General features: G+C 42.9%; 2 protein-coding genes across 5 annotated transcripts; both read left to right on the forward strand.

The window, feature by feature from the left end:
- The first annotated feature begins 893 nt into the window (after positions 1 to 893).
- Positions 894 to 4,398, forward strand: DNAJC28 (DnaJ heat shock protein family (Hsp40) member C28). 2 transcript variants are annotated; one of them, XM_069785210.1, is made up of 2 exons: positions 894 to 989; positions 3,006 to 4,398. In XM_069785210.1, exon 2 carries the CDS (start codon positions 3,059 to 3,061, stop codon positions 4,175 to 4,177), a length of 1,119 nt encoding a protein of 372 aa, XP_069641311.1. In that variant the 5' UTR covers positions 894 to 989; positions 3,006 to 3,058; the 3' UTR covers positions 4,178 to 4,398. The 2 variants fall into 2 exon arrangements, with proteins under 2 accessions (XP_069641311.1, XP_069641310.1); XM_069785209.1 differs by lacking the exon at positions 894 to 989 and adding an exon at positions 993 to 1,129.
- Positions 4,399 to 9,220: 4,822 nt separating this feature from the next.
- TMEM50B (transmembrane protein 50B) lies at positions 9,221 to 23,728 on the forward strand. Of its 3 annotated transcripts, XM_069785215.1 has the most exons (8): positions 9,221 to 9,331; positions 16,319 to 16,494; positions 17,099 to 17,211; positions 18,260 to 18,327; positions 19,393 to 19,485; positions 19,691 to 19,748; positions 22,120 to 22,213; positions 23,270 to 23,728. In XM_069785215.1, exons 2-7 carry the CDS (start codon positions 16,396 to 16,398, stop codon positions 22,163 to 22,165), a joined length of 477 nt encoding a protein of 158 aa, XP_069641316.1. In that variant the 5' UTR covers positions 9,221 to 9,331; positions 16,319 to 16,395; the 3' UTR covers positions 22,166 to 22,213; positions 23,270 to 23,728. The 3 variants fall into 3 exon arrangements, with proteins under 3 accessions (XP_069641316.1, XP_069641314.1, XP_069641315.1); XM_069785213.1 differs by having other exon boundaries at positions 22,120 to 23,728; XM_069785214.1 differs by lacking the exon at positions 9,221 to 9,331 and adding an exon at positions 16,024 to 16,157 and having other exon boundaries at positions 22,120 to 23,728.
- The last annotated feature ends 1,116 nt before the right edge of the window (positions 23,729 to 24,844 follow it).

Below are 24,844 nucleotides of genomic sequence, written 5' to 3' on the forward strand. Positions count from 1 at the left end.
GATATGCAGCATGCTCAACCATACCCCATCAACTACCATTAATAGAAAACACAAGGGGTTGGTTGTTTGGTTGGTTTTTTTTAATAACAGATGCTGGTGTTCCGAGAGGAAACCAATTATTATCTGTCTTCCATCCGTTGGGGCCTTTAGTTCACCCACCTGGGTCCTCCTTTCCAGGCTGAGGATGAGAACTGCTTCTTGGCTTGGGGTTTCTTTAGCTGAAGCTGCCCTTCCCTGACAGCTAGCCGATGCCACGCGCGGAGGCTGTAGGAAAACCCACCAAGTGCTACCCGCCCTGCAGCAGCGCAGCAGAGGCCGGGCGCTCTGGGTCACTACAGGTCTGGCACAGCCTTTCTGGGCGAGCCCAACCAACGCCAGCTTACCCTGCCGCTCGCGCTGCTGCTCAGAGACACTCACAGCATTTTGAAAGCGGTGCTATGGGCAAGGATGACAAGGCTGTGAAAGACCAGGCCTTTGTCAGGGTAAGCGCTGCAGGGGAAGCTGTTTCACAAGCCCACGAAGAGGCAGGGGAACTTGTCACCTGCTAAGGTGGAATGCACTCAGGAGAACAAAGGCTGAAAAGCAGTTAAGCTCTACATGTATAAGTGTACACGTGAAAAAAGAATAAGAAAACCTGCGCCTCCCATACACCCTCATCAAGGGCCGCCCGAGCGCCGCGCCGACCCCGCCGCCACGGCGGACGCCCCCACGCCACCCCCCGCTTCCCCCCTTCCCCCTCCACATCGCGCATGCGCCAGCCTGCCGGCCCGCCACTGGCACCTGCCGGCTCTCGCGGCCCGGTCCACGCGCCGCCCAGTCACGTGCCCCCAGCACCGGCGGCGGGCGGAGGCGCGCGGCTGCGGCGGGCCTCGGGCTCCCTCCGCTGGCGAGCGGGGCGGGCGGGCCGGCCGGCCTCCCCGCTCACACATGCGCTCACTGTCGGGCGTCCCTCCTGACGTTAGGACGGGGCGCCCGTCCTTGAGCGAAGGGTAAAAGCAGCCGCCCCTCCTTCTCCTCCTCCTCCTCCTCCACTGCTGGCGCGCTGCCCCCGGGGCCCGCGCTCGCCGCGCCGCGCTCGGGCCTGCGTCGCTGTGCGGGAGGGGGACGGGCGGGCGGCGGCGGGGACCAGGTGAGGCGGGGGCGCTGGGCAGCGGGGCTCCGGGCGAAAACGTGCGTGTCGCGCTGCGGGGAGCCTCCCCCGCCCTACGTAACGGGGAGGGGAGGGGAGGGGTGCCGAGCGCCCGGCTCTTCGCGTGCCGGTGGCCGCTTTCCTCAGCCCTCCTGCGGCACACCGCCTCGGGGCGCTCGCCCGTTCCCCGCGGCGGGAGCCCGTCCTCGTCCCCGCCGCCCGCGGCGGTTGGGGAGCAGGCGGTGGGGCCCTGACGGCGGCGGGGCGGGCGGGGAAGGCTGTCTCCTGCGCCGGGCCCAGCGGGGGAGGGGGGCGGAGCGCCCCCGTCGGTGCCGCCGCCCTCCTCGGCCATGGCGGGGGCGGGGGGGGCTCGGTCTTGTCCCGTCCCGTCGTCCCCCCCCCTTACCTCGCCCCGCCGGGGAGAGCTGAATTCAAACGGCTGGGGAATAAAAATCCCCCGGCGCCCTTCGGTCCCGTGGCGTGAGTGCCGTACATAAAGTTTGATACGGTTTTTTAAGCACCAGTCTATTAAATTCAAGTCTGCAGAGTTAAAGTCTGCTGCTTCTGATCAGTATGTTGAATTTCAAAAGTGTATTCACTGATCTTTCCATTTAAATAGTAGTTATGTGGGTTTTTTATGGCCATACAGAAGTAAATTATTATCTTTGCCAGCCACCTAGAAGGAAAGAAATCATGATGTATATCATAAATGGAAAAAAAAAAACATGTTAATAAGGTGCATTATAATAACCACAAGCTGATGACTTAATAAGTTACCTGGATCAAAATAAACTGAAAACATTCAGGGTTGATCCAATCGTTCATCCAATCCCAAGTACATGTCCTTCCCCCTTCTCTTTTCAGATGGGTTAGTGCAGAAGGGCAGCGTGTTACATGCAGAACGTATAAACACTATTTAATCCTTAACCTTGATTTAACCTAGTTTTTTTTGTTTGGAAAGGAAGTCAGCAAAGGATATGCTGCAGTCACTGATGAATCTGTGAAAGGACACTCTTTAGCGCCATGTATGCAGCCTTTGTCTTAGGATTTTCATTAATAAAGAGAAGTTAGCTGATGTGTAAATTGTGTGTGCAGCTCGTATGATAGTTTTCAACTTTTGATTTTACGTGAAGACTTACTTATGTTGCCATTTGCTAAAGGTGTTCCTTTTGCTGTTTCCCAGAATAATTCAGAATCACTGGTATTCCTGACAGAATGAGACACTGTCTGGTATTGATCTGTTCTGAGTTCCAGTTTTATAACCTTACCTTGCACAAACAAAGGAGATTGGTCACTAGAATGTGGGAGCCCTGCTGGGAAACAAAGAGTTAATCTAAATGAATCTATAGTCTGAATGCTGCGTTGGTTGCTGTGAAATACCAAAAGGGTACTGTAATGAAATCCTTTGAGAATGTACCAGGTAGTAGATCTTGAGGCACTGATGTATGTGAATAGAAAATTCAGTTGATGGCTGAATGTGGGTGTGTAGAGGAAAAGGGAGAGAGTTGTTTCAGGAGAGTTACCACTCAACATAAAGCCTATTTCCAGTTTACATTGCACTGAGCTTGCAGAAAGGCAATAAACCTTTGGCCTTCGGGGAATTCTGAACTGCAAAACAAATGGATGGTACTGTTGCTGTACCAGGAGAAAACTATATTGTGAATTGATTTTCATTTACATAGTAATACTACTACTTCAATAGTAATTAATAAGAAATGCAGATTTCAATATTTGCCTGTAAAACAAAAGAACATTGCATACTGTTCTGAAATCTTGCAGGGATTTCTTTAAATAATACAACAAGTTAAAGATAAGACTTATGTGACTTCTTTTAAAAAGCATATTTAACACAATTTTTATGAAAATGTGTTTATAGGCCATTGTTTATAATGTAGCTGCATCTGAAGAAGTACAAAGTGGCTTTGTGTCATGCTGACTAACAACATAGGGCATCATTTCATGGTACGTCAAGCAATGATTCCAAGAAACCTGAAACCGTTTCCCTACATTTCTGGCAACAGAATGTTGTCGGGTTACAAACCTAAAAGCAACATCAAGGACTCTTACAAAATTCTTGAGCTTGAGGAAGGATGTTCCCTTGATGATATCAGAAACTCATATCGAAGTCTTGCCAAAAAATACCATCCAGACAGCGGTTCTGCCACAGCTGATTCTGAAGCATTTATGAAAGTAGAAGAAGCATACAGAGTTGTGCTCAGTGATGTGGCGACAAAAAAGAAATCAAGTGAGAGTAATGAAGAGGAGGAAGATCAGTTCAAATCAAAAGCACCACAGCATAGACACTACTTGAGTTTTGAAGGCGTTGGTTTTGGAACACCAAGCCAAAGAGAAAAGCAATACATGCAATTTCGAGTAGACCGTGCTACCGAGCAAGTGTTGGAGTACCGGAAGCAAAGACTTGAAAGCCAGTATGCTGCGACTGACCTAATGAAAGCCAAAGATGTAAGGCAGAGCAAAAAGGTGAAAATAACTCAGGCAGTTGAGCGGTTGGTTGAGGACCTCATCCAGGAATCGATGGCAAAAGGAGACTTTGACAACCTCAGTGGCAAAGGAAAACCTTTGCAGAAATTTTCAGACTGTCCACATATCGACCCTATGACTCACAACTTGAACAGGATTCTAATAGACAATGGATACCAGCCAGAGTGGATCCTGATGCAGAAAGAAATACGGGAAACTATTGAGCGGTTAAGGAAGAATATAGTGGCATCTAGAAGTAAGCTTGGAGGGCCAATGACACCATATAGGCAAAAGCAATGGAATCATATCTGTGAGCAATTTATAGAAGATATCAGGAAATTAAACAAAAGAATTGACAACTTCAATTTAGTTGTTCCTATTCTGAGCAGACAAATGGTGCACTTCAGTGCAGACAAAGAAATTGTTCGAGCACAAAAGACTTATGAAGCTTTGATGGAAAACAGAGATGCTTCTAATTCAGACACAAAGGAAAATGAAGAAGAAAAAGTTAAAAGCTTTGGGTGGAAGTCTTCTCTATTTAAGTGGTTAAACCTTACACTGAAATAAGCTAATACTAATTCATCTGTCTCATCAAGATTTTGAATGCACTTTATTAATTAAACTTGTAGCACTAGAGAAATTTCAGGTACACTGAAAATGTAAAATCCAGCTGTCCACTCTTACACCAGTTAAAAAGAATTCGGTTGTCTGATGTGCATTTGCAGGTGCTTAATTGATGTATTTGTTAATATTGTTAAGGAATAAATAAATTCAGTTATCCTCTTGCAGCTCATTTTACTTCTGCTTAAATCAAAATTGACACTTCACTTTAGCATAATCACTTTTACAGTCTGTTATCTCTTCAAAAGGTAAAACAGGCATAACAAAAACATGTTAACGACAAAGTGGAAGTAAAAGTCTTGTTGTGCTCTGTTAGTTCGACCTTTATCCTTTGTTATTTAAATGCTTACAGCTCATAAATTGTTGACAGGTTTCATGTGGTTTTTTAAAAGTACATTCATCTCTTCAAGGTTAAATTAAATGGCAATGAAGGGAGGGTTCTGGATGTCTGGGCTTGGACTGTACATTCTGCAGAAGTCCGTTTTTGGATCTGGCTTTTAACACAGAAGGAGGTCTCTGAAAGCATCCGAGCAAATAAGGAAGACTGGCCAAAACTGTACCTTAGTCACAGGGCTTTTTGGAGGCGAGAGGAGAAGGGAATATTGATTTTCAAAAGTAATTGCACCATTTAAATATTTTAGAATATTGGCATCAAAGAATGCACTGTGAAATATTGCCATACTATTAAAGTTTCTGGGCAATGGCTTGGAGGGTGGGAGAATCTCCATGATGCCAAAGATTTATTTATCTTTAGTAACCTCTCAGCTCCCCACACAGTCTGATTTTCCTGGAGGACTTTGCCTTTGAAAAGGCATCACAGGATATATCAGTATCTGTGTGGGCCCCTTCCTCACTCATGCCTCTGTGACTCAGACTGTCACTGTCTCCACCCGTGCAGGAGTTCTGCTGTGCCCTGCCAGTCTAGGGAGGTGTCCTGCAGGCTCTGGTATGCCACGGAGGGGGAATTTCCACTCTCAGAGTTTCAGGAATGAAAGCTAGATGATGATCACAGCCATCCTTTGGCAGATGCCCCAGCACCAGCAGAGTCTGGGTTAATGCGTTTGCTTTTGGGCAGGTAATGCTGCATGTGCTCCTTTTGGTCTTAACATGCAGGCAGAACATTACTTATATTTGTTGGGAATGGATTAATTGAAGTATCGTTTGTCAGAGGGTATTATATAATCTAGTAATATAATTGAATATAATTTATTTATTGGTAAACACTATAGGTCTTTTGAGCCCTTGTGTTACAGCAAATAAGTAACAATGACAAGATGTTTGTCATGTTTAAGAAAATAGGGCTAATCTCAGCTTCCTGTAATATACTTTTTGGTAGGAATTAAGGTGGCAAAAGTAAAAAGAATGGCGTTACGTGCAGACTGATCTGTTGCCCCTAGGTCATGCTACTAGGATGCTTGCGCTGTGCCATGCCCTGGTATTGGCAGAAAGGATTAGATCGTGGCTATTAGTTCCTGTCTGCTGAGATTCAGTTAGGCAGCAGGGATACGCTAGTGGTGCATGGATCAGTTGGGCCAGTCAGTAATTAAAGTACTCTTCAGTGGCTTTCCAGGTCTGCAGAGATGGTAAGAAATAATGGGTGACAGATATAGGAGTTAAGTCCCATATAGTGGTAAAGCGGGAACAAAATGTGTGTGTGGTCTTGATCTGCCATATAAGTAGCTCGAATCTAAATGCTCAGAAAGAAGAATCAGGTTACATGGCAGTCCTCTGTTTCTGGGGTCTCAGTAAGGGTTCAGATTGCTGTCCTTTCCTTTGTGATATGGATATGATTCATTGAGATCCTGGTGTTAGACCAGGTGGTACCAGAAAGCTTTGACCTCTTAAGCTCCTCACTCATTTTAGTAGCTGTGTGTATGAATGTCTGTTTATTTCAATAACTTACCTATACATTCTTGCTTCTAATGAAAACTGTAAATGAAACATACTTTTATGGAAGTCCTTTGACGTAGTACTCTTACAAAGATCAAATTTTGATTCTCATTATAATCTACAGAAATTGGATCTGAATTGCTGTTTAAACTAATCCAGTGACAGATTTAGAAAAAGCTAATTGCAAATCGAATTCATTGCACAAGAGTAAATAGAAACCAGATTGCAATAAATCCAGCTTTGATGGAATCCACTTTGGCTTACACTGAAGATAAGTATCAGCACTGTAAATATTTAAATTGCCATAATGGATGAGTCAGCGTACTGAGTGATTTTTATGTTCCTTTTAAAACTACTTGGTTTTAAATGGAGTAGATGTGACCTGACTCTTGGCACTTTAAATCAGCCTTACGCTGTTGTCATGAAAAATTGCCCAGTGCAAAAATCCACTTCTTCAACATCTACAGCAATGATGATGAAAAAAATAATTGAAATTTTTATTTTCCCCAGGTGTGTGGAGGAGTATATTTTTGCAGGGCTGGTCTATTTTTTTGTTGCTCTGAGCTCACAAAATCCTAAGAGCAGTATTTATTCAGTACTTCTAGAATAAGTAATACCAAGTACTGCATACCAATTAGAAAAACCCAGGAGAGAATGGCCCTCAGAAGTAATTTTTCTATCTGACACTAGACTGTTAATTTGAATTTGCTGTTATCTTATTACTGACCTCAGAAGGATGATTGCTGATTCCAGATACAAATACATGTTGCTTATTCCCAGAACTCCCTATGTGTTGGTCTAATTACCATAGGTCTTGGGGCTTGAAGGCTTATCTAGATGACATCTTAATACAAAGACAAAATATTATTTATATTTATTATTAGGATATATTAATTAAGGTGTCAGTTTTTCTCAGGGTGAGGAGCTTGTTTCTTGCCCAACAATCTGATGGCTCTTTCAAGCACTATTAGCAAGCTATGCAATCATACGTGTTGGTGCTTTCCAGTAAAAGACATACAGCTGTAGGCTATCTGAAGTAACGTCTCAGGCTGTCCTATAAACTGAAGAGTGTCTGTATATGCTGTAAATGTTGAGGCCTGCTGAGTATCTTTCTGTTTCAGAGTAGTAACGGCTCTCAAGATGCACATGGAGTTACAGTGAAGGTTCTGAGGAGAAGGAATAAAAGTCATGAGAAGCAGGGCATGCTCTAAGAGACAAAGACAAGTGGTAAATCTTTATTCTTAGTGGGAGAAACTGCCACTGTGAGGGAGAAGGGGATGTGTGGTGTCTCCCTTAGAAGTTATTTCCCTATCAGTTGTGTTTCCCTGGATGTGGCAACCAACCACGCAGTTTGCCTTCCCCCACCTGAGATCAGCTGTTAAGAAAACAGAAATATGTGTGTGCATGGGGGGGGGGGGGTGGTCATAGGAAGGGCCTGGAAAGGAGAGAGGCAGTTAGGGGGAAAGCAAACAGCACGTGATGCTTCCAGATGAGGGTGAGAAGATGGTGGCACATGCATTAACAGGGGTGGAGGCTGGAGAGTAGGCACATGTGAATTACAAAAAAAAAAAAAGGCTATGATCCTTTCCAGTGAACAGCAAGGCAAGAGTTTCGTTACGAACTCTTTCTTTGTGGTATGGTTCTGAGCATCAGGAGTAAGAAACAACTGTTGATATTGGTCCTCTCTGCAGTGGATAGCCTCTTCTCTGGGCCAGGTAAAGTGAGAAGGGAAGAGCTTCTTCAAAAGCAGACTGTGGGGCTTAGCTCCGGACCTGGTGGAACACTGTGAGCACCTATAACTGACAGAAAAAAGGAGGGGAGGTGAGAGTAGAGGGCTTTGAGTACAACTTTTAACTTTGAGTGAGATTTCGTGGGACCACATCTTAACTGTCTAACAGGAAACTGAATATTCTGTTGCCGTTAGGTTGCATCTTTATAGGCCTTTCTCACAGTGCTCCTTTTCTTGCTTAGTGTCCCATATTGCTCGTCATTGTTCTTGAGCAATATCCTTGAAACGCCTTCCTCTTTTCTTGTTTATGCTGTTCCACTCTTAAATTTCTACTTCTTGCTTTTCAGATTGATTCTGTGCCAGAGCGCAAATTTTCAAGACTAATCACTTCCCTAACTTCAGTACTTAAATTAATTCAACTGCAGTGTTCTCCCTTAGTATCTCTAAAATCTTGCTATCAAATCTTTTATAACGGGCATCAGTCTGTATTTTACAAGACGATGGTTCTTCCTTATGGTACGTGTGGTGCTGGTATGGCTTTCTTCCCAATGCTTTGGCAAGAAACAGGCCAGAAAGCCAGAAAAAGAGAACTGAATCCTGTGTGGGGGAAGCATGAAGGGAATTCATTGAGAGTCAAAAATTCGGGGTCGGTTGGTACATTTTGGGCAGGTTCAAAACCACGTTGCAAGCAGACAGCCATTCACGTCCGTTGTCCAACCGCAATGGGTAGAAACCCTCTCAGCTCTCTAGGGAGAGGTCCCGGGGCGAGTCGTGCCGGGCAGGGCTCGCCGTTGGCCCGGCCCCGGCCCCTGCTCGCTCATCGCGGCCGGGAAAGGGGGGACGCGAGGAGGAAGAAGGCGACCGTCGGCAGGCCGCTGACGAGGGCGGCGGGCGGGCGGTGCAAGTGCTGCTTGGGGCACGTTGAAGCCGGCTGGGAAACGGGGTGAAGCAGCGCAGATGCTCCTTCCCGGACAGCTGGAAGAGGAACGCGGAATGCCTTATGGGCTCTCTCTGGCTTCACCCGGCCAGGCGTAGGGCTGCGGGGGACGGCGTCCTGTGGCGAGGCACCTCCGCCGCCACAGGGAGCGGCTTGGCGGCCGCGGGGGCTCGCGCCTTGTGCTGGGCTCGCGGCACAGCCGCGCGGCGGCATGCCTCACGCGCGCGCAGGGAGGTGACGGCGGGCGTCTCACGCGGCGCCAGCCCCGCCGGCCGGGGAGGCGGGGCGAGCCGGGCCCCCGCCGGCAGCGGCCTCCCCCGCCCAGGAAGAAAAGGGGCGGGGCTTGCGCCGGCAACCTCCCGCCGCCGGTCGCTCCTGTCGCTGGCGTGGGCCGCCGCGTCGGCCAATCGTGGCGCCCCTTCCTCACCCAGCCTCCGGTGACGCGCAGCGCTAGCTTCCGATTGGCGGGCGGCCGCGTCGCTCGTGGGTCTCTCTGCCCCCCACCCCCGCTCCCCGCAGGCGGAAGAGTCTCGCCAGGACGGGGGTACGTGCGGCCGTTGTTTTCCTGCCGCCCCGCTGGCGCCGAGGGGCGGTGGGGCGGGGCTGCGTGCGCGACCGAGCCGGGGGCGGCGGAGGGGCGGGCGGGCGGGCGGGGGGCGTTGGCGGGAGGGTAGCGCGGGACACCGTGTCCGGCCGCAAGCGCGCGCGCCCGCTTGCTTCCCCCCCCTCCCCGGCCAGCGGCCGTCGCGCGCCCCGGTGCGCGGAGCCGCCCGCCTCTCCCCGCCCCGCCCCGCCGCCAGGGACCCTCCGCCGCCCCCTCTGCCGCGGGGAGCAGCGCCTCTTCCCTCCGCCGGCGCTCGGAGCCCGGGGCGGCCCCGCCGGTCCCGGCCCGGTGCCCGGGGCTCCCGCGCGCCCCTCGGTGCTGGCGGGGGGCGGGCGGCGTCTGGCCGCGTTTCCCTGCCCCCCACGCCGGAGCCCCGTGACCTTTTGCGGGCGGGCCTGTCCCCGGGGGCCGGGGTCGTCGGGGGGGGGTCAGCAGGGCCCGGCCCGGCCCCGTTCCCCCCTTGCCGCTGCAGGGCCGCGGTCAGGTCTTCCTCCGGTCGGCATCTGGGAAAGGGAGCGGTGGTACTTTAGCATAAAGTTTGAGGTCCGCAGGTGAAATTTCAAAAAAAGTGACTTATTTCTTCTACATAGTGCTGCCCTCGGCGTAACAATTACTGCCGGGACTTTGATTGCAGCTTTGGGGTTCTGCCTCGTATTGCCCCGTCATGGCTTGAGCCCATTAAATAAATATTGATGCACATAGGATACTCTTATGAGCAAAAATAGGCCTGTGGGTAACTGCAGAATTGATCTTTTTTCTACCTCTCTCCAGTCTTCAAACTTTAATAGTACTCTTAAAGAATACTTGCTGGAGACAGCAGTCACGTTGCTCTAGGTCTGAGCACTGCACAGACTCGTGTAAGGCGATTACCTGTTTAATAATTTTGCTACATTCATTTGAGAGTTCAATTAAAAGTTCCTTTGTTTCCTTCTTCTAGTATAGTGCTATGTTGTATGGGAAACTGAAAGTGAAACTGCATGTAATTACTGAAATGAGTGAGTGGTCTAAAGGTCCCCCTTTAAAAAAATTACAGTGGACGTAACGGAAGTGTTCCCATAAGCTCCTTACGGTGGCCATGCCAAAATATCTTTTCATAGGATACACATATGAGAAAAGTATGTGGCTTAAAGCATATTCTGATTGGTTGCTTGTGGAGGACGCTGTCTTCTTTGAGGAAAACAGGGTTTTCTTCTTCCCTTTAAATTTATTCTCCTCCTGCTCTCTATCTTTTACTTTCTTCTTTGGAAACAGGAGGTTCCATTCTTCACTAACCTGACAGTATTCCAGGGCCCTTGCACAGCTTAAGACAGTTTTCTTTTTGCAGACTTTTTGTATTTTCTTGCAACTGCTTTTAATATTTTGTTCAAGTGAAATCAATTCATTTTAAGAGAAGGAAACTGATTTTCAGATGAAAATTCCAATTCTTGTGTTTTCATTTCACTTCATTTGTCTGAATAACATACCAGTTGTTTTAACCGGAGTGCTGGTATCTACCAAGTATTATTTTAACAGTGAGTGTAACTGTCTTCAGTCACCAGTCTGTCCTTGCAGGTGTTCTTGTGTTTCTGTTTATTGGACATGAGTGAGAAATGTTTCCAGAGAACAGTGGGAGAACGTGTCTGCCCTTGGAAAAGGGGAGGAGACAGATTGTAGGAAGGGCATTGAAGGACAGCTAACGCAAGGGGTTTTTCCTGTTTCCTTGCTGTGAAGTATGTGGATGTAAAAGTTAAAACCAAGAGAGTGAGTTTTGTACTTTTATTTAGGTAAGAAAGTCCAGCTGAAAGCATCTGTCTTTGTCAGAGTTTTCTGTCCGTGTAGAAGGATATAATTGGGCGTGTCCATATTAACTCATATGAGGATAAACTGTAGCCTAGCTCTTGTGGTCTTGATGGAGTCTCAGCTTCACAATGTCACTGGTCTTTCACAGTTGAAATATAGCTTATTATTTTCTTTGTTTTTTTGCTAGGGCGGTTGAGAATTACATACATATGGAACATTATTACAGAATCATAGAATGGTTTGGGTTGGAAGGGACCTTCAAAGATCATCTAGTCCAAGCCCCTGCCATGGGCAGGGACACCTTCCACTAGACCAGGTTGCTCAAAGCCTCATCAACTTGGCCTTGAACACTTCCAGGGAGGGGGCATCCACAACTTCTCTGGGCAACCTCTTCCAGTGCCTCACCACCCTCACAGTGAAGAAATTCTTCCTTACATCTGATCTAAATCTACCCTCTTTCAGTTTAAAACCATTGCCCCTTGTCCTGTTCACTACAGGCCACAGTAAAAAGTCTCTCTCCATCTTTCGTATAAGCTCCTTTTATATATTGAAAGGCTGTAGTAAGGTCTCCCTGGAGCATTCTGTTCTCCAGGATGAACAACCCCAACTGTCTCTCACCTGTCTTTGCAGGAGAGGCATTCCAGCCGTCCCAAATGGGAGACACCCGTTTCTGTGGCCCTCCTCTGGACCACTCTAACAGGTCCATGTCTGCTTGTGCTGGGGACCCCAGAGCTGGGTGCAGTACTCCAGGTGGGGTCTCACGAGAGCAGAGCAGGAGAATTGCCTCCCTCAACCTGCTTCTTGTTATGCAGCCCAGGATACAATTGGCTTTCTGGACTACAAGTGCGTATTGCCGGCTCCCATCCTTTTTTTCCACAGGGCTGCTCTCATTCCATTCATCCCCAAGTCTGTATTAATATTGAGGATTGTCCCAGCCCGTGTGCAGGACCTTGCCCTTGGCCTTGTTGAACTTCATGAGGTTTGCACGGGCCCATTCCTCAAGCTTGTCAAGGTTTCTCTGGATGGCATCCCTTCCCTCCAGCGTATCAGTGTATCCCTTCTGTCTAGCATATTAAAACCAGTATTGTATAATAGCTGGGTGTTTATTTAACAGCTTGTGAGAGGGTGGTCAACCTGTTGCATTTGGGTTGGCTCTGTACAGTCCATCCTTCTAGGAGATCTGATCGGCACTATGCTTACCTTTTAAATGAGAGCACGGAAAAGTGGTTGGTTGGACTTCAGGCTGGATGAATTGTTCTAGCATCCTGCAGTCTGCTTCCTGCTGTCCTTTTTTATGGAAACCCCACAGCCCTTATTTGTCATGCCCTCCACATGTGGGTGCCCTCCGTCAGATGTGCATTTGATCAGAGATGGCATTGTCCTCTCACAAAGAGAGGAATATCCACACTTTGGTGACAGAACGTAGGCACATTCAGTAATGCTGGAAGAAATGGTGCATCACCGCTTTTCAGTCATGTATCTCTGAAGTCTGTACCCATATGGAGCTATGTCAGTAGTGAGAGAAATGTTTAATTATTTTTACTGTTAAGTGGAGCTCTTGAAATATCTCTATGAAAGACTCCTTTGCAGAATTCTGAATGGCATCAGTTAATGTTTAGATCATCCTAGAAAAAGGGCAGCTGCATTAGCACCTCTGATTCCTTTTACTGCCAATCATATTCTTGCATGCCTGCTCTAGCACTAAGCTTTCTTTGTGAAATCAAAGCTGGTTTCTGGCATTAGACGTGTAGAAATAATTCTAGACTTCTTGTCTGTGTTCTGTTGCAAATTCTCTGCACCTGTTTCTCCATGTTAGTCATCTTATTCCAGTGAAACAGGATTGTGTTGTCGGTTACTAGTCTGCTGTAGAAAGACCGCCAGCAAGTAGTATTTATTTCACCTATTCACATTATATAGGGTGCTTCTCTCCTGAGCACAAAGATAAGGTTAAAGCAAAGTGCAGGTTTGTGAGCCAGTATCAAGCACCAAAAATACAATTTCTGATAAAATAATATGCTTTTGTGGAAGGTTGCCCTGTATCTTAGAAGATATTAAAAAAAAGCAACTTTTTCTAGTCTCCCTAGCTTCACTCATTTGTCACTAATGCAGTTGTGAAAACTCAATTTGACATCCAGTACAATTAAGTATTGAGAGAGGTTTTGTCTCAGATTTCTGAAGGGAGCCAAATGGCTGTGGTTTGTCACCTGATATTTAAAAAATGCTTAATAATTAAGACAGGGTTTTGTGCAATGTATGGTATCCGTAATGTTTATCATTACTGACTTTGCAAAGTTGAAAGGGTTTTGCTGGGATAAATGCTAGTCAGTTTTTGGATTGGAAGTTGGCTTAATTATATTAGCTGACAAAACAAACTATATATCCCCTTTAAATCATAGAAGGGAATGAATTTTTTCATTTTGTTTCAGCCTTTTGAACTAGAGCAATTTTTGTAGAAGTAATAAGATTTCTTTCATTAAGTCATCCAAGAATTTAACAGGCTATTTCTTAAGTACCACAGCATGGCTGAGGTTGGAAGGCACCTCTGGAGGGCATCTGCTCCAACGCCCTTGCTCAAGCAGGGCCCCCAGAGCCAGTTGCCCAGCACTGCGTCCAGACACAGGCTTTTGAATTATCTCCAAGGATGGAGACTCTGACAACCTCCCTGGGCAGCCTGTGCCAGCGCTCGGTCACCGTCACAGTGAAAAAGTGTTTCCTGATGTTCAGAGAGAACCTCCTGTGTTTCAGTGCGTGCCCATTGCCTCTGGTCCTGTCACTGGGCACCACTGAAAAGAGCCTGGCTGCGTCCTCTTTGCACCCTCCCTTTGGGTATTTATATACATGGATGACATCCCCCTGAGCCTTCTCTTCTCCAGGCTGAGCAGTCCCAGCTCTCCCAGCCTTTCCTCACAGGACAGATGCTCCAGTCCCTTCGCTGGGCTTTCTGCAGCGTGTCCATGTCTCTCTTGTACTGAGGAGCCCAGAACTGGAGACGGCACTCCAGGTGTGGCCTCACCAGCACTGAGTAGAGGCGAAGGATCACCTCCCTCGACCTGCTGGCAACACTCCTCCTAATGCAGCCCAGGATACCATTCACCCTCTTTGCAGCCAGGGCACGTTGCTGCCTCCTGTTCAACTTGGTGTCCACCAGGACCCCCAGGTCCTTTTCTGCCAAGCTGCTTTCCAGCTGGGTGGCCCCCAGCACACACTGGTGCATGGGGTTGTTCTAGGTGCAAGACTGGGCGCTTCCCCTTGCTGAACTTCATGAGGTTCCTGGCCGCACATTTCTCCAGCCTGTTGAGGTACCTCTGGATGGCATCCAAGTAGAGGGTGAAGAATAATTTCTGTTGTTGTTGTTGACGTATCTGAAATAATTTTTTCCAGTGGCTTTTCTTGACCTGCTTTCTGAATTGCAGTAGTACTTTATGTTTGAAGGAGGTGGTTTTATTTAGATATGTTAATACTATTTAAGTGGTTCATTGTAGGAAAAAAATTACAGAGGAAAATACAGCTTTGAAGAAATACAGCTTCAGTCATTCTGAAAATGACTGAAAGTGTATTTACAGGCAAGGTAATAACTTTGGTAGATTTGGTTCAGTGGGGAGAAGAAGTAGCACAGCATGTTTGTCTATTTACTCCTGCCTGTGGCCAGCTGCATGCAGGGTGAGAACAGTGCAGTCTGTAGTGGCGAAAGCAATGGGAACCATAAGCTGTGTTCCAGTGTGGGTGGGCAAGGAGCTGGGAGGGGAGGGATTACTGCAGGGTGAGGAAGAGACACATTCATGGTTTGAAGAGGAACAAATAAAGTAGAGGTGGAGCCATTTTAAGGGTGGAAAAGAAGGAAGGGCTGTAGGAGCAGTCGTAAATCTAATAGCACAGTGCAGCAATTTTGTGTGAAAGTTGTAGAAAGAATAGGGATCTGAAAATTGCTAGGTAAAAGTGTAATCTAGGAAAATAACTGTATGGTGTAGTCCAGATACTGTACAAAAGTAAAATAATTTTGGAATTGAGTGATTGATTTTAATGCTTTAAGTTAGCATCATAACTATGGATGGATTTCTGGAACTAGACTCAGGAGAACAAATTTTTTATCTTATTCGTTGGACGTGGCCTGTGTTTGTAGTGCAGGCAAACTCTATTTATTTTAATTTCATTTCTTAGCGTAGACTTCTAATTACCATTATTAAGCAGAAAAATGTTCTACATCAGTCCGTCCTGTAACATAATCATAACAGACATTTGTCTGTTGTTAGCCTTTAACTAGTATCTGGAAATTATTTATGGCAGGTTGGGAAAATAGAGAAGTTGACAATACTAAAACAAAATAGAATGGCATTAAGAGTGGTTGTGAGTCACTGCTAAACAGAAAACTGATAAATATTCTAACTTCTGACACTTAAACTATATATGCTAATCATTTTAGTATGAGAATAGATTGTCAGAATCTTTTATAGCTACTGTCTCACCAAATTGAGAACTGTGTTGTTTCAGTAGTTGCTTTGTAACACTAATTAACTTTGCTTTCCTCTTCCTGTATTTAAAGTTCTGTGTTATCCTCTTTCTGTGAAGTGGGACATTCTTTACCCTTGGTATTAGTTGATTCATTGAGTTGATCCCTTTTCCCCTATATTAGAAGGGCACTATATTATCTAGCTTATTTGGAGACTGGAAATATGGGTATCTTATGCAAGATTCCTTGGCCTGACTCAAAGACCAAGTTCTGGTCTGCGTATGAAGCCCTGTTGTATGTATCGTACTTTTTTTAACTGCTAATGTGAGGGAGAACATTATGGTTTGAAGATGAAACTTAGATTGAAATATTTGCTTTTTTGCTCCTGTTTTTTGCTTGCTTTTATTTTTGCGTTTCATACATTTGAACAAATAGTATATTCTATTTAATTTCTTTTCTGTTTCAGATAAGATGATTTTTATATAATAGATGAGGTTTTTGGGTTGTATGATGATTTTATTTTGCAATTCTGTTTGTAAGGTAGGTTGTTTTTTTAAATATAGCTCAATATAGAATCCATAGAGTATCTGGAGTACTTAATTCTGTAAAAAACCCCATATTATAAAAATTGCTCATCAGAGTTGTCAAACGTCTCAAGATTTTGCTACTTGGTATAAAATGCATCTTTGACTGTGTTTCAGGTATTTAGGACACAGTTGTTAATGGAAAAATTAATGTGTAAGTACCAAATAAGAAGGGCAATCTAATCTTTGAGAAGATGGCAGGATTCCTAGACAACTTCCGGTGGCCAGAATGTGAGTGTATTGACTGGAGTGAAAGAAGAAATGCCATCGCTTCAATAGTTGCGGGTGTATTGGTAAGTTTTGAGAGGATGTGAATCGTAACTCTCTTGAGAAATTTGGAAGTACGACAGTTACACTTTTGTGTCAAATTTGTGAAGTTTCACTCTTAACTGCATGTCAGTCCAGTAGATTTCTTTAAAATTTTTTAAGTGTAATTGTTAGACAGCTTTTTTATGAGTCGCATAACTTTGCATTTTGTCTGATAATGATGTACCATTTCTACTATCTCTTCTTTGAAAAAGATTGAAATTCCTAGTGGGTTGTTTTCATAATTAGATATGTTAGAACACCTATGTTATACATAGTTTGTATCTTGTGTTTAGAATCTGGATTCCTGTTCTTAAAGCTGTACAGGGAATTTAACCATACGCTGGTACTTAATTTGAATAGAAAATGTGACTGATTCCCAAATACTCCTCTGAAAACATCAACATTAAGGTTTGTGCAGAACTTGCATATCAGACAGATTTAGAGTCCAACTTAAAGCTAATAACTTTCTAGAATAGTTTGTGTGTTAAAAGACAATCAAACCAATGGTATGCATGAATATTTGCCATGTTTTGTCTGCCTGTCTCTGTACCCTTCCAGCCTCGTAATACTGGCCTATTTCATTTCTAGTTTTTCACAGGTTGGTGGATAATGATAGATGCTGCAGTAGTTTACCCTAAGCCAGAACAAATGAACCATGCGTTCCATACCTGTGGGGTGTTTTCAACACTAGCTTTTTTCATGTAAGTGTATATAAAGGGAGTTCTTATAAAATAAACATGAGCTGTTAAACACAGTTTTTACTAGACAATATGGTATATGATAAATCTTTGAATCACTTGGTTATAAATTACGTATGAGTAATCTTGTACCTTTTTGCATGGCAATGTAAAGGCCTTTTTTCTTTTACCTGTGGCCTTTGTTTCTGATCGTAGTCTGTTTATTCATTGTCCTGTTTAGGGTAAATTGCTTTTCCTATGCACTTTGGCTGAACGTAAGAAAGCAGACCTTCGTTTATGCAAGTGGCTTTCTGTAATAAGTGTTTAGATTCCTAGAGCAAAATTCATTTAATGCTGCCCAGTTGCTTACCTCAATTATAAAACATTTGACTGCATTTTCCCCTGCATTTTTACAGCTGTCTGTGGCCCAAAACTTCCTCAAGTGGGAGAGGTAGTAGTATTATAGCTATTGTTATAAAGATGCAAATGTGGCAAGCTTGAAGGAGTAATAATAGCTTTTATTGAATCATACAATATTGGTGAGAAAAAAGGATTCATTTGGATATGCAAGACCTTCTTAACACTTGGTATCTGAAAGTTCCTGGTTTTTTCCTCAGCAGTGTAACTCATTTTTAAGAAAATGTATTGTCCCTCCTTACAGGGTATCTCTCACTTGACTACTTATGGTATTCATTGTGAAGGAAAGCAACTTGTATCATAATCATGAGAGCACTGTGTTACTGGCTGTTATTATTCCTGTGAAGTGGCTTTAGATATTTTAAAAACCTAAACAGCCAGAAAGTGACCAGGAATATTTCAATCACTAAAAAGGGCAATTCTTTCATCTTACAGATCTGTTAATGTAAAAATTTAAAACTTAGGAAAAAATACGAGGTTTGCTTGAAATCCAGTTGGAATCCTTCCATTAAGGGACATGTAATAATATGTGACTATACAGAATGCCAAGTAATTTTCCCAGAACTTGTTGCATCTTAAAAAAAGCTAGCTTTTTACTTAAAACTTTAAATTGATTTTCTAATAATCTGAAGCGTATACACTTTTTTCTTCCTAGGATAAATGCTGTGTCAAATGCACAGGTGAGAGGGGACAGCTACAGTGATGGATGTTTAGGAAGAACAGGTAAATTAACTCTAAAAATCATGTTCAGTTGAAAGACTGATTATTTAGGTGTTGGGTTTGTTTTTTTTTTTTCTAAGTGGTGGTTAAACAAAAAATCAGAAGTCAAGGAGTAAGAGAGAACTACTGTGAAGTTAATTTCTTTACAAAATTAACACTTGGAGATAAGTACTGTCTCTGCTAAAAAGGTGAACTTAGAAAAATTTGACTTCTGTATATCTTGAATACCTAAACTTTCCTCTGCAAATCCTGTATAGCTGCTGGGAGAAATAAATTTTTGCCTTGTGGTAGGCTATGGAGCAGACACTACTTAAGAATGTCTTATTTTAGAATGTATCACAAACATTCTGTTTCCTCTGTGTGTCACCTACTGTGTGGTGTCTGTGGACCTGCTGTCCCCTTTCTGCTTTCATTCATAATTCCCTTACTATTTCCCATGTGGATCCCAGCATCTGTTTTTATGTGATCTGTAGAATGCCTCACTGGAAATCCACTAGGGTTTACTGATTTTTGAACTAGTGTATGACACTTTTTTGTGTGTCATTCATAAATCAGCTCGAGAGAATCTTTTTGTAGAAGTATTTTCCTTTCCTATGAGTGAGCAAATTGATTATTTTCAATGGCATCATCTCCCTTTTTCAGCAGGTAATATCTGGTTATGGTAGATGTTGCCCATGTGAAAATATCTTTCTGAAGTAAACACAGCAAGCGTTTGTTTTACATACCCTATTGGAATGCCATCTTTACCTCAGAAACACTATAGCTTTGGCAAAGTACCTCATCATTAGTCCACTCCAAGTTGTGTTAAATGATGTTATAGGTGTTCCCTACAAGTGAGGGGAAATTTCTGGTGGTTGTGTCTGTTCGCTAAAATAAGGGGAATCCAGACACTGTGCTTTACTGGAGAAGGCAAATTTTGGTTTATCTTGTCCTTGATACAAGGTTTAACACTTTCCCTTTGTGCCTTCAGCAAGATAACATATTATGTCATAAGAGCAGTAGCTTGGATCATCTGTCACTATGGATAATAGTCTACATGGTTCTTAGAGGTTTTAATATTTCCTGCAGGTGCTCGTGTCTGGCTCTTCATTGGCTTTATGTTGATGTTTGGTTCACTTATTGCTTCAATGTGGATTCTCTTTGGAGCATATGTTACACAGAGTAAGTTTGTCTATTTTCACATACAGAAAAGTACTTTTGCTGTCAGCCAGAAGGCAGAAAATCTAGAAGAATGGAAATGTGTGGTCTGTTCTTGTCAGAGCCATACCATCTAGTTTTGTAATCACAGAATGACACTATGGATAGTGTTTTAAACACACCTTCCAATGCAAAAGAACTTAATATTTCCTTTGTTATTTACTTGCAGACACTAATGTTTACCCTGGATTAGCAGTGTTTTTCCAAAATGCATTGATATTTTTCAGGTAAGTTATCTGGGCAAATTTCCCTCCTTCCCAAGGGGTATCTGGCTTGCCTGCTTCCATGCACATTGATACTCCTGGAAAATAAGGTCTGAAAGCTGGAGGCTGACTCCAGGCTTGGACCTTCCATAATATGGAGTTTGCTGCTGTCAATCCAGGACCCCCTGTATTGCAATTTATTACCCACCCTGACCTTTACTTGAGGAGGGTGGCATGTAAGCCAAAGGGACCTCTTGGGTCACTGAGTAAACTGACATTGTACAGAGAATTGTGATATTATTCAATGCATAAACTGATCAAACGATTTCTTAAAACCTCTTTTTTACTCTGCTACTTTTTTCTACTCCCTTTGCTCCAGTGCTTAGAAACAATGTTTTATTTGCCCCTTCTTAGCCCATGAGAGGCTCTTTGTTCCCCTCATGTTCCTGTTAGTCCAGCTCTTTCTGGTTTCACTGAATTTACAGCTCTAGAATGTGGATGACCAAGAATATACAGTATTCTGGGTGAGATATTGTCAGTGTCTTTGGATAATGGCAATAATGCTTTCATCTCTGAACTACAAATACCTTGGCATATATCCTAACAGCACTAGGTGGGAGATCCTATTGCCCTTTTCCTGACTGTTTCATACCAATGGCTTGATTATCTGATAACTGATACACCTAGATTTGTTTCTACTGGATGAGCTTTCAGTTGAGAGTGATATTTTTTTTTCCTAAGAGCATGATGGTATGTTTTGTAAGATTGCACTTAAATCAATTTCTTTTATTTCGCTTAATATCATGAAGTATATCATGACACTTTGAAACTATCTGTATCTGTAATAATTCTTTTTATATGTATAATGCATTGTGCAATCCATGAATTTTATTAATAAAAGACAATGAAAGCATTAAATAGTGTAATTTATGAGATCAGTCACTGAAAAAGTTTACATAACCTCCTCTTTTGCAAGTTCTTACTCACTTAAATTACTGTGGTAACAATTTTCCTTCCAGTACCTTATCAAATGCTTTGCAGTGAGCTAGATCGACTGGCTCCACTGCGCTTCCCTGTTCAGAAAATCAGTTATGTTCTTGCAGAAAATAGCAGTTCCTAAATCTCTCTGTAGTCTTGCACATGGTTGAAATGGGATACTGATGAAGGCAGACTTTTGAGAATAGTTTCACTATGCCTGAAATCTTTATTCTCATTTCAGTAGTTTGATGAACTTCTGAAGCTTTTTGTTTCTGAAAGTGTCTTTCCACAGTTTCTATTGTATTCTGTGTGTAGATATATTTTAGGTTTATTTGTTTTCTTTTGTCTTCTAAAATTTGTTTTCTAGGTATGAACAACCTTTTTATTTAAAAAAAAAAGTCTTTGTTTTTTATCCCACCACACACTTTAGGCAGTAACGTTTGATAAGTCCATCCATTGCCATAGACTCCTTTCCTCAGACCAAACCTGGGTCAATCAGCGATGCCCTTCTTAATGTCCTTATCCAAAACTTTTGATTGAATCAGGTTCTCTTCCATCAGTGTTGTTGCATAATGTCTGTATTCCCTGAACCATGTGTCTCCTTCAGGACTTGTGCTTCAGCCCTGGTTGTTACTCCACCAGTTTTTTTACTTAGTTTAACATGCTCTATTAGCGGTTCTCTTCTCTGGTTAATTGCCCAGGTGTCTAGCTTGTTTTACTTATCATTGCTTGTTACTGTTCTTGGTGTGAGTATTCCTCATTTCCCTCCCTCTTCATTCTCTTATGATTTAGTATGACTGTGCCCTTCTTTACCACCTGTTTGTTGGCTATAAGAAAAAAATAATTTAAAATATAAGGAACAATAAGGAAATCATGCTTGGTTTTGTTCCCTCAACATTTTTTTTTTTTTTGATTCATGACAATATGTAATTGCATCCAAAGTTATAAAAGGAATTTTGGAAATCAAATTGTAATTTGGATCTCACTTATCCACCACAGGATCAATATTCTTTCTGATTTGCTCATAAAAATGTAATTGCTTAGATTCTAGCTAGGACATGATGCATTACATTCAGCTGATTGCCAGATGCCAGGATGAGACTTGCTGCTCTGTAACTCTGTGGATCGGTCCTAGAATCTCTTAAATACCAGAATTTTTTCCTTCCTGCTTTTACTGTGAGACTGGCTATTTTTTTATTTGAGCGGTTGCATCAGCTGGATCTCGTAGTTTTAGCAATGCATAGTAAATGAAATGTAAGTACAAAAACCAGATAGTGACTTGAATAAAAGTTAGGGTTACTGGAGGGATGTTGATTTGCAGTGTAGATAGGATAAGATTATAAGGATGCTATTAAAATTACCTTTTCCACCTTATGTATGGCCTGATTTTTTTTTTTTTTTTTTTTTTTTCCTTTAGTACTCTGATCTACAAGTTCGGAAGAACAGAAGAGTTATGGGGATGAGAGATCACATATAGCATTGTCTGTTCCATAGTTGCTATGTCGTACTATGTATGTAGATATATTTACATTTATTTGTTCTTGTTTTGCTTTCTAAATTGTATGAACTGAGACAAATTACAGTTTCTGTAATAAGCTCCTTCTTTTCACAGGACAGATTTGTGAATATGTACATATGACTGTATATATCTTAAAAAGGGAACGACAGGCTTTCTTTCTGAAATCTTCAGGCTTATTTCTTCAAATACATTGGTTTCTGTCAACTCCTAAGACTTGATCTTAAGATCCTAAGACCTTTACATGTGTCAGAGACTTCAGTGGAACTATTAGTGAAAAAGCAGGATAAAGCCCATACCCTGTAAAAGGGGTTATTACTTTTACACATAGGTGAGCTAGAGCCAATTTTGCAAGGGCTGACAGCAAGGGCTGCCGTGTAACCTGGAGTAGTCGTCAGTGCATGGAAGTGACCCAGCTAAGACTGTATTTAATGAGGGTAAATTCTATTGTATGCTGAGATAAGAGCTAATTTTAAGAATTTTATATAACTGTTCAGAAAAATATAAAGTAGCTGTTTTTTTGTAAAAGGTTATGAATTTTTAAACAAGGCCCTATATTAAGCAGGTTCTGCATGGCAAATTGAACTGTTCCTGACTTCTGATTGCTATAGCACAAATGACATTTGGTAGCACTGCAGTCCTTAGAATTAATTTCATATTGTTCAGTGTAATAGATACCAATTAGTATTTAATGCATTTACTGATATTAGAATTTCAAAAAAATAGACAAACCAATGCCAGTTATACTTAAGGAATATAAAGACTAAATGAGAGTCAGTCTAACATCTCTAAAATTAGGCTAGCATAATTTTCTTCAGGGGAAGCTTTTTGCTGATAAATGAACAGTTACCCTGTTACCTATTACCTTTTCTATTTAAAAGGCAAGCATTTCAAGTGGGGATATAGCAGATGTATTTATTGCTCACAATCTTACCTTGGAATAATTGCCTGTTTTAGGACTGCCATTTGCCCCAGTTAAGATGTATTTATCTCCTAAGTTTCATGGGCACTTTATTGAATGCTTCTATTATTGAGATCCTGTTTCTTCTAGCTGGAGTATACAGAAGGGGAGAACAATGATGTTGTACAGCTTTGGACTGATCTGGTATATTCATTTTGCTGTTGGTGACTTCCTTATCTTATGAGTTCTATGTGGTTTTTAAAGCATTTGAATCTACGTTGTGTCTACAAGCTTTTATAACTTTCTCTGTATCAAGATTGCTGACCAAATGGTATTAAACTGCAGAATGTAACTTCTGTGCATGGTTACTGTATACTGTTAGTCATCTAATTGCTCCCTTGTGGGAATCTCTCCAGTGGACAGAATATGAAGCAAATACTGCAGCTGAAATTGTGCTACTGGCTAGACTAACTTCATCCCGATTTTACCATCCTGCAGTGAGTTACGATATATTCACTGGTGTTAATCATAGCTTTGTACATAAGTAAGTTGTCTGTTTGGTCGTAACTTCAGAAAAACTGCAATAAACTTTATCTTACATTCTCAAAATAGTGAACTTCACAAGGTAATTAATTGTACAGTAGTACTCAATAGCTCAAGTAGTACTGACCTTTAACCAAGGCTTGTGTTTTCAGGTGTGGTGGCTTCTTGCTTAGGAGCTTTGGAATGTTTGCTGGCTTTTTTACTAAGTGAGAAACGTGTGGCCTGTAACTAATCCCATTTACAGTATCTTGCACCTGACAGTTGAACAGCACAAGCTAAGTGTTTGACTCTGGAAGAACTCTTTAAGAGCGCTTTAATCTAAGTTCCTGGCTAAAAGAGTTTTCTTAAGAGCAGGGCAAGAGCTCTTTCTGAGGTTCCCTGCATTTTCTACTAGAAGTTTGCTTTCTTGTAAGTACTTCTTGACTGTCCCGTCTGGTTTTAGAGAACTGGAACAGTCATGCTCTCTACACAGCTGGTAAGAGGAGAAAAGAGACAGCTTCGAGCATGTGTCTCTTTCAGTAGCCTAAGCTGATAACAGGTGTGGTAAAAAAGAACCATGCAGCCTTCAACCATGCAGCCTTCATTCAAGGTAGCCTGAGGTCCACTTTTACACCACAGGTAGTTCCAGTGCAGGCCAAGGTGGACAAGGATGGCTCATTTCAGGTAATGCCTTGGCCTGCTACAGTTGGTAGTTGCAAAGATAACCCTCGAGTTACTCCTAACAAAAGGTTTTTAACTTTGGCCTATTTGTGTAACTAAAAATATTTAGTAACAACTATCCCTAACAGAAGTCTAGTGTAGAGCTTATTCAGGAAGTTGTATGCTGTATTGCTGACTATTCACAGAGTATGTTTTTAACTGCTGCCTTCTTTATGTCCTCTGTCATGCATTTAGGTTGTTCCTTTTGTGAGCCTGTAGTGGTTCATTTGTTTACAGCACAGTACATAAAAAGAACATGGATGAACTTAAACGCAGGTATTATGCAGCTTGTGGCTGACTTGAAAATTCTTACCAGACTTGAAGTATGACTAAGTCTTCAGATAGATAACTATGTTGTCTTGGCATGTTGCCTAATCACAAGTGATGAGATTAGTTTACAAGGAAACAAACTCATGAAGCTTTTGGAAAAAAATGTTACTGATTTTTCATGCTAGTCTGGTGTATTCCTGGAAGGGGTGGAAC

This window comes from Haliaeetus albicilla, chromosome 6 (assembly GCF_947461875.1).
Source record: "Haliaeetus albicilla chromosome 6, bHalAlb1.1, whole genome shotgun sequence".
Taxonomy (NCBI): domain Eukaryota; kingdom Metazoa; phylum Chordata; class Aves; order Accipitriformes; family Accipitridae; genus Haliaeetus; species Haliaeetus albicilla.